The 16,428-nt window shown below is 41.3% G+C and overlaps 1 protein-coding gene across 2 annotated transcripts in view; it reads right to left on the bottom strand.

Annotated features, from left to right (window-relative positions):
• The window catches only part of CYBB (cytochrome b-245 beta chain), a 110,564-nt gene that overhangs the window by 28,159 nt on the left and 65,977 nt on the right, over positions 1–16,428 (bottom strand). For both annotated transcript variants that reach the window (XM_082378190.1, XM_082378191.1), the window contains exons 2-3: positions 3,447–3,595; positions 1,379–1,474 (exon numbers count right to left, since the gene is read on the bottom strand). In XM_082378190.1, the coding sequence (XP_082234316.1) occupies positions 1,379–1,474; positions 3,447–3,491 (141 nt within the window). In that variant the 5' untranslated portion in view covers positions 3,492–3,595. The remainder of the gene's footprint in view (positions 1–1,378; positions 1,475–3,446; positions 3,596–16,428) is intronic.

Here is a 16,428-nt window from a genome sequence, read left to right as displayed (position 1 = left end):
AGAAGCAGGGTGACTCCTGTGCGCCCAGGACACCACCCGCCCCACTTGCCTACACCCACTCCCCCAGGCTTCCCAGCATGAGGCCCACACTCAAGAGATATCAAGTTATCTGGGAAGGAAGGTCCTTTAGAGCCAGGGCTCTTCTTCATCATAAATGAATAAAATGTTGGGGTGGGGAGCAAGGGCCAGATTAAAATAAATATTATGAATATTTTCAAACATAAAGAGAATTTGAAATAATTTCACAATGAATACCTGTTGACTCATCTCCAAGATTCTACCTTTTACATTTTACAGTGGTTGCTTTAGCACACGTCTATTCATCTCTCCATCCATCTACCCATCCCTCTATCCATCCATCAACGCATCTTATTTTTGATGCATTTCCAAGTAAGTTGCAGATATCGGTTCACTTCCTCTTAAATATTTAAGCATGCATATCATTAACTAGAGTTCAGTATAGAAATTAGGTCTTTGTAAAGAAGATTTTCTTAGCACATAGACTAACCTCAACAGTAACTAAGTTCGTATGGTGTAATGCTTTGGCATTATAATTGTTCTTTGTAATGCCTAAAGAAATTGCATATTTTGGAGGAGGAAAATGCAAAGGGAAATCATCCTTTTCAGCATCAACCTGAATAAGTTAACAACAATTATAATAATGTAGTGTAATTATATGTTATAATTATTTATGCATATGATGCATAATACATATTATAATTAGTATTATTAAGTAATGGTTTCAGTATGATGTAACAAGTGATATCCTCTGGGGGCAGCCGTAATTGTACTTATCTTCTTATTTACATTTATGATGAAGAAGAGCCCTGGCAGTTCAAGGAAACTGAGAATGTTATTGGACCCAAGAAAAGTCAGGGGCCTTTGCTCTGCCAGTCGAGTCAAAGAACGTGATCTTTGGGCAAGTTCCTCAAAGGCTCCATATGTAGGGAGAGGCTTATTTCCTGAAGATTATTTCATAACATGTCATTAGGAGCAGGGCTTTTCATGCACAAAAGTTAGTAGGAATCGGATGATTTAGAGAATATAGGAAGTCCCACTTGTGCCACCTGGATCGATCTTTCCAACCTGGCCATCCATTCCGGAGTCAGTATTAGATTTCTCCTTCAAGCTAAACAGTAGCACAGTAGTTCTTGGGAGGGGAAGGATGCTGCTGGGACCCTCTGCCACACTTCTGTCTGTCCCACACTGGAAGGCCTAAAGACTCTTGCTCAGGGGGTTGCAATGGAGGGAGTGAGGCCGATGGTGCTCTTTGGGTTGGTCAGAATATTTCTTTAAAGTGTTAAAAGGAACAGGAACAAGAATCTCTGATTAGACATGGGAGCCAGTCAATACTGCGGGAGATGGAACTTATACTTACCCCAAGAAGTTTTCGAGTGTAGAAGAACTTATCTGGAATATCATAAACCCGGTAGTACCAGACAAAGAGGAAGACGTTCATCCCCAGCCACACCAGCTGCGCAAACAGAAGTGGTTGCGTGAAGTTTTCATGTTTCAACAGGTAGATTTCACAGCAGTTTAGAGTCAGACCAGGGTCAGGACTTTCCCAAGTACAGCCTTTGATTAAGGTGGTTACAAAGCCAGCTCCTTCCTGCAAGAGTGTCACTACACTTCTCTGTAACTAACATTTCCTCCCTGTGTTGTCCCCCGTGATTGTTATACTACTTGGGCAGTATGCCGAGTTATTATCTATCTCCCCTCCTTTCTTTCTCCTCCTTTTCGATTGATAGATGACAGCAGGTGACTCTTCTTACAAAGAGAAGGGAAAGGAATCTGTTCCTGTGCTGTCCCCTGCACCAGCAGGACTTTGCGTTTGATTCTCACAGGTGTGATTACCTCTCCCCGCCACACAGCGTGGCGCCCCAGCTAGTGGAGGTTCTCATCAGCTAAAATGACAAGGCCTTAATTCTACTTGGTAAGTTTTGCTTCACTTTTGCAAGAGGGAATATTCAGCATCAATGAGGGAATGAGAGGCATGGGATTTTTTTTAAAAAAGGGAGATCCTTCTAGATTGTGACTGCTCGTTTCATCCCAAGCACTGACTGCATCAAATGATGGCTCTACCCAGTCCTGCATCTTCAGCTCCACAGTAGGCATCTGTTCTTAACTGTGCTTTGAGGCTATTTGATGTCCTTCGATGCTTGAGAATAGTCTCTCTTTATAAAGAGGAAGGTACTAAAACCACTTCTCCGTTTCCTAACCTTGTCATTTTTACTCTTGCCTTCCAAGCTGTGTCTTCATTTTCAAGTATATGAGTGTATAATTTAGATAGAGGTCACTTCCTGGGGAAAACTGTGGTAAGAGCTAAAAGTGTATATATTTGAACTTATTTTTTATAGGAGTAATCTGTTCTTCAAATGGGGATAAGAAATCAACTTAACGGCTTGGAGTCCTCAGAACAATTCTGTATTGCATTCGAGTGTTGATTTGGCTTAATTTTTTTTTAATGACAAAATATTTGTGATTTTTATTTTATCTGTGCCACTCGTTTCTCTCTACCTCTACAGCTCAAAGAGTCATATTTACTTCATGATAAATTCTTTCAAAAAATTCATACATAAGTGTTCTTTTTAACATCTGGGTAATGCTTTAATTGGCTATTTGGAAAAGCTACTTATAAATCACTTTTCTATCTTCCCAATTGTCCGTGATTGCTTTGCTGAGACCACCGTCTTAGAAAAATAGTTGATCTATGTTATGTTAAAAACTAAAGAAGTCATCATGTCTGTTCGAAAATTAGCCATATCTTTACTTACAAAAATTGTTTCTCAAGACAGATTATATTGATTTATATACAGCTAAATATAATATGTATCATATATATGCTATACATATGTGTCTAGATAGTTTTTTTTCAATTCCCTTCCCTTAAATTTTTAAAAACCTCACAAATAACTAAAGTTTACCTCAGAGGAAAGAAGATACTTTTTTTAAAAAAGAAAATTGAGAACTTCAGTTATTTTTGGTGTAATTACTGAAATAAAGGCTAATTTCCCATACATGAGCCAGTCTTGCATTTGTTATTTGGAAAACTGTATAAAATTTCAGTTGCCCATTTTTAGGTGGTAGAAATACATAAAAAATAGAGAAACTTGCCTCTGAGTAAACATTAATAAGTAAGCAACTCAGATTCAAGGATCATTAGCATGAAATGTCTTCTACTCCCACTGTGAAATGCTGGCTAATTTATTACTCCTAAAAACTCCAGAAATAAACTAGGTGAAGTGAGCCCCCAGATACATTCTTTCCATTAATAAGTTTGGAAGAATGGACTCACTCTGCTTACAGATGGATGCATGTTCACATAATAAATCAGTTTCAACACAATTTCTCAAACAAAACAAACAAAAAAGCTTCGTTCTATTTTCATTTCTAAGAGAACCCAGACAAGTCAGAGAATTTGTAATTTCATTCTCATTAGTACTTACAATGACGAAGATGGAGAGGCCCTCATTCACAAACAAGTTCCCCATGGTGGCAGACGTTCAGTGCCTCGAGTGTGTCTTTCTTCTCTGCTATGCTTCTTCTTCCCATGAGGAAATGAAGACAGCAGCCTTGGGGCAATCTGTTTCCTTTTCTAGTATCAGAAATTAGCTAATCATTGGTTAACTGTAAAGCTTGTCTCCATAACAAATTTAAATCTTTAACCACAAAAAAATGACAGAAAAAAAGTCTACAGTGATCCAATCACAACTAAACATAGTGGGAAATGAAACTAATTTCTACAACTGAGAGGCAAATAACAGTGCAATTCATGGTGTTTTACACTGTGAATTAATTTTTGGACTGATCGGTTTTCAAGTGGCAAGTTTTAAAAAGTCACCCAACTAGCCATGACTTTGGGCTAGGAAAAAACATTAAATAGATGTGATATCTTTTGACAGGCTGGAACAGCATTTACAGTCTTGCTGAGAAAGATTATAACAGTTGCGATAGCTGATATTTATAGAATGCTTACTTTGTGCCAATTTTCTAAGATATGTATGTGTGCATGTAAATACATGTGTATGTACATATATACACACACACGTATGTATATATGAGTTGATACATATCTATGTGTGTGTCTATACACAGAGACACCCATACACACACATACGTAAATTCAGTATATAAATAAATTAATTTCATACTAACAATTCAACACTATCAAGTAGTTTCTATTATTATGATAACATTTACAGATGAGGAAACTGAGACCCAGAGCAGTTAAGTTACTTGGCCAAGGTCATGCAGTTAGGAAACCGTGCAGTTGGGATTTGAATCCCAAGCAATTTGGCTATACTTTTAACCACGATACCAGAAAAAAAAGCCTGACGGTGGCAAACACATCCCAAATCACTCCTAATACAAGCATGGGAAAAGAAAACATAACAAATAGACCAAAATGTTTGAATGACTGTAGTATTCCCAGGCGGACATGACATTTTTCTAGGCAAGGCAGATAAACAGGGTCAGAACAAAGGTATGTCAGATGTGGTAGATGCCAAAGTCAGATTTAGCATTTTTTTTTCCTCTGACTCCCATCCAGTCTTTAGGACATGAAAGAGACAGAAGGGTAGGATGGTAACCCCTAATTGCATCAGGGTGCTTGTACAACAGCTAGAGTGAATAGAGAGGTAAAAGAAGAAACTAGAGGAGCAAAAGGGAACAAGAGAAGAAAAAAGAGAAGGAGAGGCCTGAACTCTTTGGGTTATTGTCTATGAAGCACTTGAGACAACCTGCAGAATTATGACCGTGAGTAAAGTAATATTGTTTTTCACTTTTTAATATTTAAGGAAAGGTACTCAACTGTGACTTTCTGCATGGCTCTTGAATCATACGTAACCCACATAAAGGACAGTCAGCTCCCTGGTTCAGTTACACACAGAGATGAATTCAAAGACACACAGTTAGACAATCAAGTTATATGGCAGTTATTTGCCTCTCTGCTCTGGGATTTCTTCCTCAGCCTTTACTTGCTCTGTTCTGTTTCAGATGGCGGATTAGGAGCACCCCCCGTTTTCTGCTTCAGGTGGCATCTTGGAAGTGGTTGCCTTTCCACCGGAAGCTCCAGCTCCCATCAGTGAGCCTTCCCCTCTGTGGCCTGAGCTCCTGCTGGCCATCACCACTGTGGTTCCAGCTCCTGCCAGATGGCCCTGGCTTCTGGGCTTGAGTTACACCACCTCCTGCCAGGTTTCGTCCAACCCGGAGGGCGGTCACCACTTCCTGTAGTTGTTAATCTTTATGTTGCCTCTGCACCCACGTTGGGATTCTCCACTTTCCCATCATTCATGTAACAAATCCCTGGGGTAAAATTCCCTCTTTTGAAATAGGGTGGTTTCCGTTTTCCTGACTGGACTTTGCCTGATACAGAAAGTAATTCAGACCTGTACTCATTTTCTTGTGGAATTAAAGAAGTGAGGCATATATGCCTAATAAGGAATAAAACACCTTACAATCTGCTCTCCCTCTTTCTGTTACTCTCAGATTCTTTCACAGTGATGACTGCTGCCCTATCAGGCTCTTTGAAACTCTTTGAAAGTCTTCCCCTCCCGACCCCTCCTCTCTTTTCTCTTTCCCAGCCTACTGGTTGATCTTGCCTTACTCTATCTTAATCTTCAAGTCTCTCCCACATTTTTTCATCTACCTCCTGAGGTCCGTGCTCTGCTGGGGAAGCAATGGAGAAGGGACCCTGGATACTCATATACTAGGAAATAATGTTCCTCGAATATTTCCCAACTTCTTTCCCCTCCCTCCACAGTTTGAGAAGAAAATTCAAAAAAGAAAGAATATTTCTGTGGGTGATCAACCATTCCCTCCTATGGCTTTTTTTTTTTCTCCTTTATAAAAGTAATCACAGGGCTGTGAGTAGAGCTGTCTTACGAGCCTTAAGAACTTCAATCAGTTTCACAGCTGGAGGAAGAGAGCTCAGTTGCAATGAAGAGTAAAATCTTTCTTTTATGGAAAGTAACTTCCCTCTTGAGAACACTGTCTCAGTGAATTTCAATGTCCTCTCCTCTTGAAAAGACAAGCAGAGGGTTTGATAAGGGAGCAACAGGTACTGGTTGACTGGTATGGCCTGGACACCGAGGATGAAGAGAATTGAACCTCTGTGCGTTAGCTGACAGTCTATCTTCTCCCAGTCACTTCGGCTTCCACTGCCTCCTAAACTGTTAATGTCAAGTTAGACTGTGATGAATGTAAGGAAGTATTCACCCCTTCTAGCAGGCAGTAATGACCAACACCATCAGGCTTGTGATTGAAATCCTAGACGCCTCTTGAAATCCTAGACGCCTCTTGTTCCTGGTGATGATGAAAAATGGATTTGTGTTCCTTTTATCTCTACTGTGCATGCTATTCTTTTCAGAACTGCCATGATTCCACTCTCTGTGCATCCATGAGTTACGTGGCCCCAGTTTCCTTGCTTAAGGATGACCAATGAGAGGACTTCATCTCCCTAGATACAGTGATTGTCCCAGGGGTGGGCATTTGACCCAAAAGAGGCCAATGAGAGTTATTTGCATGAGGAGGGAGTTGTTAGGGACTATGGAGGAGAGTGGGTGAAGCTTTTCTTTCTTTGTGAATGATGCATGCCTGCTGCTGCCATAGACCATCTCTATTACCTTGTGCTAAGAAGCTGCATAAGAATTACGCCAACACAAAATCAGATCAGTAGCTGGGGAAGGATTGAGAGGTTTGGAGACAAATACGATGACAAGGTTTGCATTCTTGGGTCTGATCTACCTGAGACACTTGGACATCTCAGTTATTCTTACAGATTGGGTTCCCTGGAAGTACACTCTGAGGTGGAGATTAGTGTTCAGGAGTTTGATCTGAGAGTGTCCTTGGAGGTACACACCCGTGGAAAGGAAGGAAAGATAAGAAAACAGGAGTGGGCAGAAGGAGAAGTTGAATTATCATCTGGTCACAAGAAGGCCTCTGCAATCCTCTGGGCACCACTACCATTTCCTGCTGTAAAAAAACTTTGAGTTGGCTTTCTACCACTTATATCTAGAAGGGTTCCTACTAAAGCATGGTGTAATGAAACCCACTTTAATTCCATAGCCATGGTCTCAAAGGTTAGTGGAAGTTGAATAAGGCGGCTGGAATGGGATCCAGACGTTCTATTTCCTGTTTGAAGGAGAAAATAACAAAGTAAAAGAAGAGACGATCAGGGAAGAAGAGGCAATTTTCTGATGTAGGTGATTAAAAGCATCAAGAACATGGTTTTACCTGGTATTGTATTTATTAGAAAGTGAAAATGTCTGGTGGTGAGGATTTTAAATTTAGCTCTTTAGGTTAAATGTGATTTGCATACATTTATTCATGAGAATAAGGAAGAAAATGAGGAAAGCTTACATATTTTCTCCTACTAATCATTGATTTGAATTTAAAACTTTCCAGTATGCTTCCTGTGTAAATTATTTTCTCTTTTTCTCTTGAAAAAAAATCTATTTTTACAGACTTATCTTGGTCTTAACAACAGCTAACATTTGTAAAGCATTTTACACATGCCCAGTGCCTTATGTGCTTTATCTCATTTACTTTTCATGACCACACTATAAGGTGTGCAAAATTATCATATCCATTTGAAGTAGGATGAATATTGGCCCCCCCCACCCAAAGATGTCTAGGTACTGATTCCCAGAACCTATGAATATGCTACTTTACATGGTTAGAAGGACTTTGCAGACATGATTAAGTTAAAGATTTTGAGATGGGGAGATTATCATGAATGATTCCGGGTGGACCAGTGTAATCACAGGGGTCCTTATTAGAAGGAGGCAGGAGGTTCAGAAGCATTGAGACAGGATGTGAGGGATGAAGCAGAATTCAGACAAGAAAGAAGATGCTGTGCTGCTGACTTTGAAGATGAAGGAGGAAAAGCCATGAGCCAAGGAGTGCGAGAAATGCAGCTCTAGAATCTGTAAGAGGCAAGGAAGTGGATTCTCTTCTGGAGCCTCCAGAAGGAATGTAGATCTCCTGACACCTTGATTTTAGCCTGGTGAAAGTGATTCCAGACCTCTGACCTCCAGAACTGTAAAAAAGTAAGTTTGTGCTGTTTTAAGCTGGTCATTTGTGGTAATTTGTTACAGCAGCCATAGAAAACTCATACACTTTACAGACCAGAGAGAAGAGCTGCAAAGAGAGAAAGTAGCTTGCCCAGAATCCCATGGCTGCCTGACACCAGAGCTGAGATTTGAATCTGGGCAGTCTGATGTATCACTGCTTATTCGAGCCACCAGAATCATTTTGTAAAGCTAGGGCTTCATTGTCAATAATAAAATCATTTTATGAGCATCAGCTGCTGTCCCAAGACCCCTGGATTGAACTCTGCTCTCCTGCTGTCGGTTGGCAACACATATTATAGCTCTTCCCCACAGGACTGATCAGAATAGCCCTTGATTTTCAGTCTCCTTCTGACAGCCTATATGTTGCTGACAGTTTCCTGCAGTAACCATTGGCGTGCAGAACCAGCTCAGCCCAAGAAGCCCGAAGTTTGTTGAGCCACAAGCGTTAGGTCCCTACTACCAGTTTCTGCGTATTTCACCTTGACCTGAAGCACGAAAGCTCTGTCTCTGTGTCTCCACTATCACTTTTCCTTGCCCCAGGATGTATCTGAGCTCTCATAGCCCCACTTTGGGCAGTTAGCAAGGGCTCATCCTGGTGAAGATGTTAACCAGTCACTTAAGTGTTGGCCACGTATGCTAACACATATATATGGTATCTAAGGAAAAAAAAAAAAAGGTCATGAAGAACCTAGGGGCAAGATGGGAATAAAGACACAGACCTACTAGAGAATGGACTTGAGGATATGGCGAGGGGGAAGGGTAAGCTGTGACAAAGTGAGAGAGTGGCATGGACATATATACACTACCAAACGTAAAATAGATAGCTAGTGGGAAGCAGCCGCATAGCACAGGGAGATCAGCTCGGTGCTTTGTGACCACCTAGAGGGGTGGGATAGGGAGGGTGAGAGGGAGGGAGACGCAAGAGGGAAGAGATATGGGAACATATGTATGTGTATAACTGATTCACTTTGTTATAAAGCAGAAACTAACACACCATTGTAAAGCAATTATACTCCAATAAAGATGTTAAAAAAAAAAAAAAGAGTCAAGTGTCGGTTCTTGTAGGAATGCCGGTATTGTAATAGGATTTTCTCCAAGAGAAAAGGCATATTCGTTTCACACGACCCTGAGGTCTAGCTCCCTTGATTGTTTCAGCAAATGATGTCTAGCCTAAGAAAACCAATAGTGTCTGACTGCTTGCTAAGGAGAAATTGAATATGTTTCATGTAAACACGTGTAGTCACATATATAGCCACAGTACAATTATCAAAATTAGGAGCTATAACACAAATACAATATTATTGTCTAATCTACAGTTCATAGTCAGAGTTTACCAACTATCTTAATAATGCTCTTTTTGTGATTTTTGTTGTTGTTGTTTTTGTGCTCTAGAATCCAGTCTAAGATCATGCATGGAATCCAGTTGTCATGTATCTCTGGTCTCCTTTCATCTGGACCAGTTCCTCAGCCCTTATCTTTTTTTTTCCTGATTGTGGCATGCTTGAAGAATATAGACTGGTTATTTTATAGAATGTTCCTCATTTGAGGTGTGTATTGTATTCATGACTAGACTCGGTTATGCCTTTTGGACAGGAATATGCTAGAAGTGGTGTGTGTCCTTCTCAGGGCATCACATCAGGAGGCACATGAGGCACATGATGTCAGTTTGTCACATTGCTGGTGATGACCTTGCTCTTAGGAAATACACACAGAAATATTTAAGAGTAAGTGTAGGCAATTTATTTTCAAATGGTTCAAAAAAAATAATATGGAGAGAGAATGATCATGGAAATCTGACAAATGGTAATAGTTGATAAATCTGGGTCAAGAGCACACTGGATTTCTTCGTCCTATCCTGATAACTCTTCTGCATGCTTGAAATTATTTTAAAATAAAGCAGTTAAAAAATCTGACATATTAGAAGCTGTCTTCAGTGTACAGATTGCTCTGGGAGCTGGGGAGCGTTAGTTTTGGGGCGACGTTGCTCTTTTGTTGGGGAAGGCACTCTGATGGGCTTTTTGGCGATTCAAAGGCACTGCCTGGTCTAGGGGTTAGAGGTGGAGTCAGAGAAAAGCTAAGCTACTCAGCACAATAAAACGAAAGGATGATGTCCTTGGGTGGAGAAACTTACAGGGTTACCTGATGTGAGGCTTGCACTGGAGACTGTGAAAGAGAGCGTCATGGCGGATAGATGTGGTTCTCACGGAGATGAGGAACAGGCCCCAGAAGAGGACAGAATGTCTGGCCCAAGAGAGGACATGGGCAATCAGGGACTTTCCTGTTCATGGTGATGATCTGAGAGAACAGGGCCACACACTAATGATTGTCGGTTTTCCCTTTCCTATATTGTAGTTCCTTTACGTTGTTTCTATGTCTTCACTAAAGCTGACTGACCAGCACAACACAGCATCAGCCTTGAATTAATGGTCATCTTGAGGGATAAGGCGGAAGCTGGCCAGAGGGTGAAATAGACTAGAAGGGCCTGAGGCAGCAAGGAGAGAAAAATGATGAGCTGATCAGAGGTGACCCAGAGGAACAGCAGGAGACATCAGGAGGATACCAACAGTCTGAGAATCCCTGGAAATATTTGGGAAAAGACATTGGATTTCCAGGTGTTCTCTGGCGTTTGAATTGTAGTGATTTGGATATTGAAGGGAAGCAGACTGCAGAACTCTGGGAAACTTCATCATATAGGAAAGCAGAGTTCAATTGCCACATATGGGTTGCATACAGTAAATGGTTAAAAAATATATTTCAATGGTTTACTCTAGTCCAAAGGAAGAGTCGGTGTGCCTACCTTCTACTGCAACAAGCATTAGGAGAACAGTGATTTTGTTAGGCAAAGTTGTCCATTGCAGATGAGGTGGATCAAGAATGAGAATTTTCCTCTGTGTGTACTTTCAAACTTTGCTAGTTTAGGGACCATGTATAAAAATAAGAAGATAGATAATGAATATTTATTTTATTTTAATGCAGTGAGATTATTAATTTGTGGTCACTTGTGAGATTTACTGAACTGCTTTCTTGAGACTGAGATCTCAGGAATTTAAAAAGTCTAAGAAACTCAACCAACAAGAGTTCAAATGAATCATAAGGTTTTATTTTCTCACTGATGTGAGAAGACATCTGCACACACTGAACTTGAAACTACAGGCTAAAAATGTGAATATTGCTATCAGTTCAAAGAAGTGAAGATAGTCAGACACAGCCCAGACTGTTCTATAATTCAGAAACCACATCCATTTCCCTTATTAAACTTCCCTGGACTCAATGGATTAATGATTTTGAACAAAGGCAAACATTTTGGTGGAAATGAAACCATGATTTTGAAAAAAGATTTGATGACTATGGATGGCACTTAAAATTTATTCAGTTGCCTTGGAAATTTAAACGTCTATATCTATACACATATAATTGGATGACTATCAGTCCTGTCAGTGTGATTCAGTTTTAAAAGTACTGACTGGGCTTAAAAATAAAACATGCCCATAAAAACAGAGAGCGTCCGTGGAAATATAACAATATGTGACTATAGATGCTAAAACTCTCATAAAATATCTAGCAATATGGTGCAATGATGAACAATGCTTGGGTCTTAGGTAACTGTATAAAATTGCTGTCATTAATGGAATAGCTGAAATCAAAGAGGCACCATGAGCAATGCATGCCCAGAGTCAAAGTGAGGTAGGTACTCTCTAGCTCTATCCACTTCACATTTCCCCGGGATGGTGTAGCCTGTTAAATACCAGCATAGCAGGCACTGTTTTTCATTACTCTAAAGATTTTCTTAACTCCCTTCTCGTCTACTGCCTCCCAATATAGAGGATGAAAAAAACAAATACTAGGTCTCCCAAAGTTCCCAAACTTCCTTGCAAGTAGCCTTTTAAAAAAATCTTCCAGGAGGATGGAAGATAAAGCGTTACGGGAAAGCTTTTTCTTTTATTGAAAAAATAATAATAAAAATAAAGTCAGGGATGATGTCAGTGAAAGTGGTGACGTTATAGACTGAATTGTGTCACTCTAAAATTCATCTGTGTTTTTTTTTTTTTAACAGCTTTATTGGAGTATAATTGCTTTACAATGGTGTGTTAGTTTCTGCTTTATAACAAAAGAATCAGCTATACGTATACATATATCCCCATATCCCCTCCCTCTTGAGCCTCCCTCCCACCCTCCCTATCCCACCCCTCTAGGTGGTCACAAAGCACCGAGCTGATCTCCCTGTGCTATGCGGCTGCCTCCCACTAGCTAGTATTTTACATTTGGTAGTGTATAAAATAAATAAAGAAATAAAATAAAATAAAATAAAATTCATCTGTTGAATCCCTAATCCTCAATGTGACTGTATTTGGACACAGGGCCTTTAGGAGGTAATTAAGGTTACATGAGGTCACAAGGGTGGGACCCTAATCTGATCGGACTGGTGTCCTTATAAGAAGAGGAAGAGACACCAGAGGGCTGTCTCTTTTTCTCTGTGTGCACAGAGAACAGACCATGTGAGGATACAGTGAGAAAGCAGGAAGAGAGGCTTCACCAGAAACCAACCCTGATGGCACCTTGATCTTAGACTTCTAGCCTCCAGAATTGTGAAAAAAAAATTTCAGTTATTGAAGTCACCCAGCCTGTGGTATATTGTTGCGGCAGCCTGAGCAGATAAATACAGGCAGAGTAAGGAAATCCAGGAGGTTGTCCATGCCCAGAATCATTGAAAAACCGGGGGAAAGATTGTCAGGAGAAGCCTCATCAGAACGCTGGACGATAATGAAATGTTTACAGCAACAAGTGAATGCTTAACTAAGAGAAAGGCCATGAGAACACAGTAGGAGAACTCTGTGGCACTTTAACTTACCTTGGTCCCATCCCTCTCTGTAGGGTGGCAGTTGACTTTGAAGACGGCAGCCTGCATTCCCATTGTGGGCACCTGGTTGCAGAGGGACTAGAGCAGACCTTAATCCCAAGGAACTGTGTTTGTCTGTTTTGATCGGTCTGGGGGTTCCCTGAAGGACAGGCACAGGGTGCTTGATTTTGTTTCCCCTAAGTCAGAGCTCTCTCAGGGTGGAGAAGGGGCCATGCAAAGATCCTCCCTCAAAAGCATTGAAAGGAAATCCAGTACCACTTGGGGCAAAACATAACAATTGGAGCAAATGATAGAAACACTGACAGCCCGGCAGGAAAAGCTAGGTATGAGATCCTTTGGGCAATAAGGGTTCTGACAAGTTGCCTTGTAGACTGGGGAAACTAGAAGGCCACACACATGTCCAGAGCAGGATGCATGTTCAAGAGAGACCTGAGAAAACCATAAACTTCCACATCTAGCTGATCTCTATGCTCGGAGTAAGTAGGAAGTGAAGGTTAAGGCAGAATTGTAAATGGTATGACTAAGGCGTGAAGGATTGTACCAGCAGGGAGCCAATCTTCAAGGACCTGGAAAGTATATTTTTCTTTCTTTCTTTCTTTCTTTTTTTTAAATTTCACTCAAGGCATTTAAGGAAACCTCTGCCAAATGACTAGCTGACCCCTGAGCTAAAGGAACAGAGACCTCATATACCACTCATTGCAAAGAAGACAGTCTTTACAAAAGTAGTTCAGAAAAGTCACTAAACAAACAACTACAACCCAAGGCAAGCAACAACAAATCCCGAAGGTGGAGCAAAGGATCTAAGTTACTACATGGTAAGATTCAAAATGTCCAGTTTTCAACAAAATATTACAAGGCATATAAAGAAACAAGAAAGTAGGTCTCAGATGAATGGATAAAGAAAATGTGAGCAGGCTTCCCTGGTGGCGCAGTGGTTAAGAATCCGCCTGCTAATGCAGGGGACACGGGTTCGAGCCCTGGTCCGGGAAGATCCCACATGCCGCGGAGCCACTAAGCCCGTGCGCCACAACTACTGAGCCTGTGCTCTAGAGCCTGCGAGCCACAACTATTGAGCCCATGTGCCACAACTACTGAAGCCTGCGCGCCTAGAGCCCGTGCTCTGCAACAAGAGAAGCCACCACAATGAGAAGCCCGCGCATTGCAATGAAGAGTAGCCCTCACTCACTGCAACTAGAGAAAGCCCGTGCACAGCTGAAAATAAGTAAATAAAATAAATAACTTTATTAAAAAAAAAGAAAATGTGAGCTATATACATGAGTTGGTGGTCAAGGGGTACAAACTTCCACTTATAAGATGAATCAGTTCTGAGGATCTAATGTACAGCATGGTGACTATAGTTAGCAATACTGTATCATATGCTTGAAAGTTGCTAACAGAGTAGATCTTGAATGTTCTCACCACAGAAAAGAGATGGTTTGTAGTGAGGTGGATGGACCTAGAGACTGTTATACAGAGTGAAGTAAGTCAGAAAGAGAAAAACAAATACCGTATGCTAACACATATATATGGAATCTAAAATAAAGAAATGGTTCTGATGAACCTAGGGGCAGGACAGGAATAAAGACGCAGATGTAGAGAATGGACTTGAGGACACGGGGAGGGGGAAGTGTAAGCTGGGACAAAGTGAGAGAGTGGCATGGACATATATACACTACCAAATGTAAAATAGATAGCTAGTGGGAAGCAGCCGCATAGCACAGGGAGATCAGCTCGGTGCTTTGTGACCACCTAGAGGGGTGGGATAGGGAGCGTGGGAGGGAGGGAGATGCAAGAGGGAAGAGATATGGGGATATATGTATATGTACAGCTGATTCACTTTGTTATAAACAGAAACTAACACACCACTGTAAAGCAATTATACTCCAATAAAGATGTTAAAAAAAAGAGAAAGAAATGGTAATTATGTGTGGTGATGGAGGTGATAAGTAGTCTTATTGTGGTAATCATTTTGCAATATGTACATGTATCAAATCATTATGTTGTACGCTTTCAACTTACATAATGTTATTTGTCAATTATATTCCAATAAACCTGGGGGAATAAAAAGATACGGTCATACTGGGGTAGAATGGGCCCTTAATCCAATACAACAGGTGTCCTTATAAGAAAAGGATGTGAAGAAAAGAGGGAAGAAGATCATGTGGTGATAGAGGCAGAGACTGAAGTTCAGCAGCTGCCAGCCAAGGGGTGCCAAGAATGGCTGGCAACTACCAAAAGCTAGGAGGAGGCAAGGAAGGAGTCTTCCCTCCCGGTTTCAGAGGAAGCATGGGTCCTTCTGATAACTCGACTTAGGAATTCTGGCCTCCAGAACTGTGAGACAATAAATTTTTGTGGTTTTAAGCCACTCAGTTTGTGGTACTACTTTGTTAAGGCAGTCCTAGGAAACTAACACATGCTCCCTGTGGAGAAAACAACTTGTTCCAAGGCCTGGAGGCAAGAGAGAGAATGACTCAGTCAGGGATCTGCAAAGAGTTCAGTGTATTTAAAGTTTAGAGAGAGAGAAAGGAGGGTAATGCCAAGAAATGAGGCTGGCTAGATAGGCAAGCAGGGGCCAGATTATGCAGGAGTTTGCAATTTAGCCTAAAGATGAAGAAAAGAAAAAAAAAGGGGTGGGGTATTCCCTAGCGGCCCGGTGGTTAGGACTCCGCGCTCTCACTGCCAAGGTCCTGGGTTCAATCCCTAGTTGGGGAACTAAGATCCTGAAGGCCTCGCAGCACAGCCAAAAAAAAAAAAAAAAAAAAAAGATTCATTGAATGGTTTAAGAAGGAGGATAAATGAGCAGATTTATGTGTTACAAGAGTACTATGACTTCAGCAGGAAACGGGATGGAAGGGAGCACTGTAGGCAGGAATAAAAGTTAGGAGGCTGCAGAATTTGTCTAGGTGAATATATAAATTGGCTACCACTGTGTAAGAAAATGCCCCAAACCCAGTGGCTTAAAATAACATCCAATATTATTTCAGTGAATATGTGGGTCAGTTGATAGATGACTTATCTACGCTGGGCAAGTCAGGAGTCAGCTGATCTAGACTGGGTTTGGCTGGCCATGGCTCCATGCCCTGTGTTTTTTATCCTCCTCCTGGGAACGGTGGGCAAACCTGGGCACATCCTTCTCCTATGGACGGGAGGGGTGCAGGAGAGCAAGCCCAAACAGACAGGCTCTCTTTCAAGCCTCTGCTAGCGTCATGCCCGCTAACATCCCATGGGGCAAAGCACACCACCTGGCTGAGCTCAATTTCAAAGGGGAGGAAATACATTTCACCCCTCGATGGGAGGAGCTGTGAAGTCACATAACAAAGGGTGTGCCTATAGGGAGGGCTGAAGGATTGAGGCCATTCATGCGTTCTACCTGTCAGGTAGGATTCTGTCCCTCATGATGCAATGGTGGCCTCCAGGTACACTACCAGGCAAGCTATATAAGAGGTCACAGAAAAGAAAGACCTGCTGACCATATGAAAAAGCTTGACTCACTTAATC

The sequence above is a fragment of the Balaenoptera borealis genome (assembly GCF_965194805.1).
Source record: "Balaenoptera borealis genome assembly, chromosome: X".
Classification (NCBI taxonomy): domain Eukaryota; kingdom Metazoa; phylum Chordata; class Mammalia; order Artiodactyla; family Balaenopteridae; genus Balaenoptera; species Balaenoptera borealis.
This window is presented reverse-complemented; position numbering and strand designations above follow the sequence as displayed.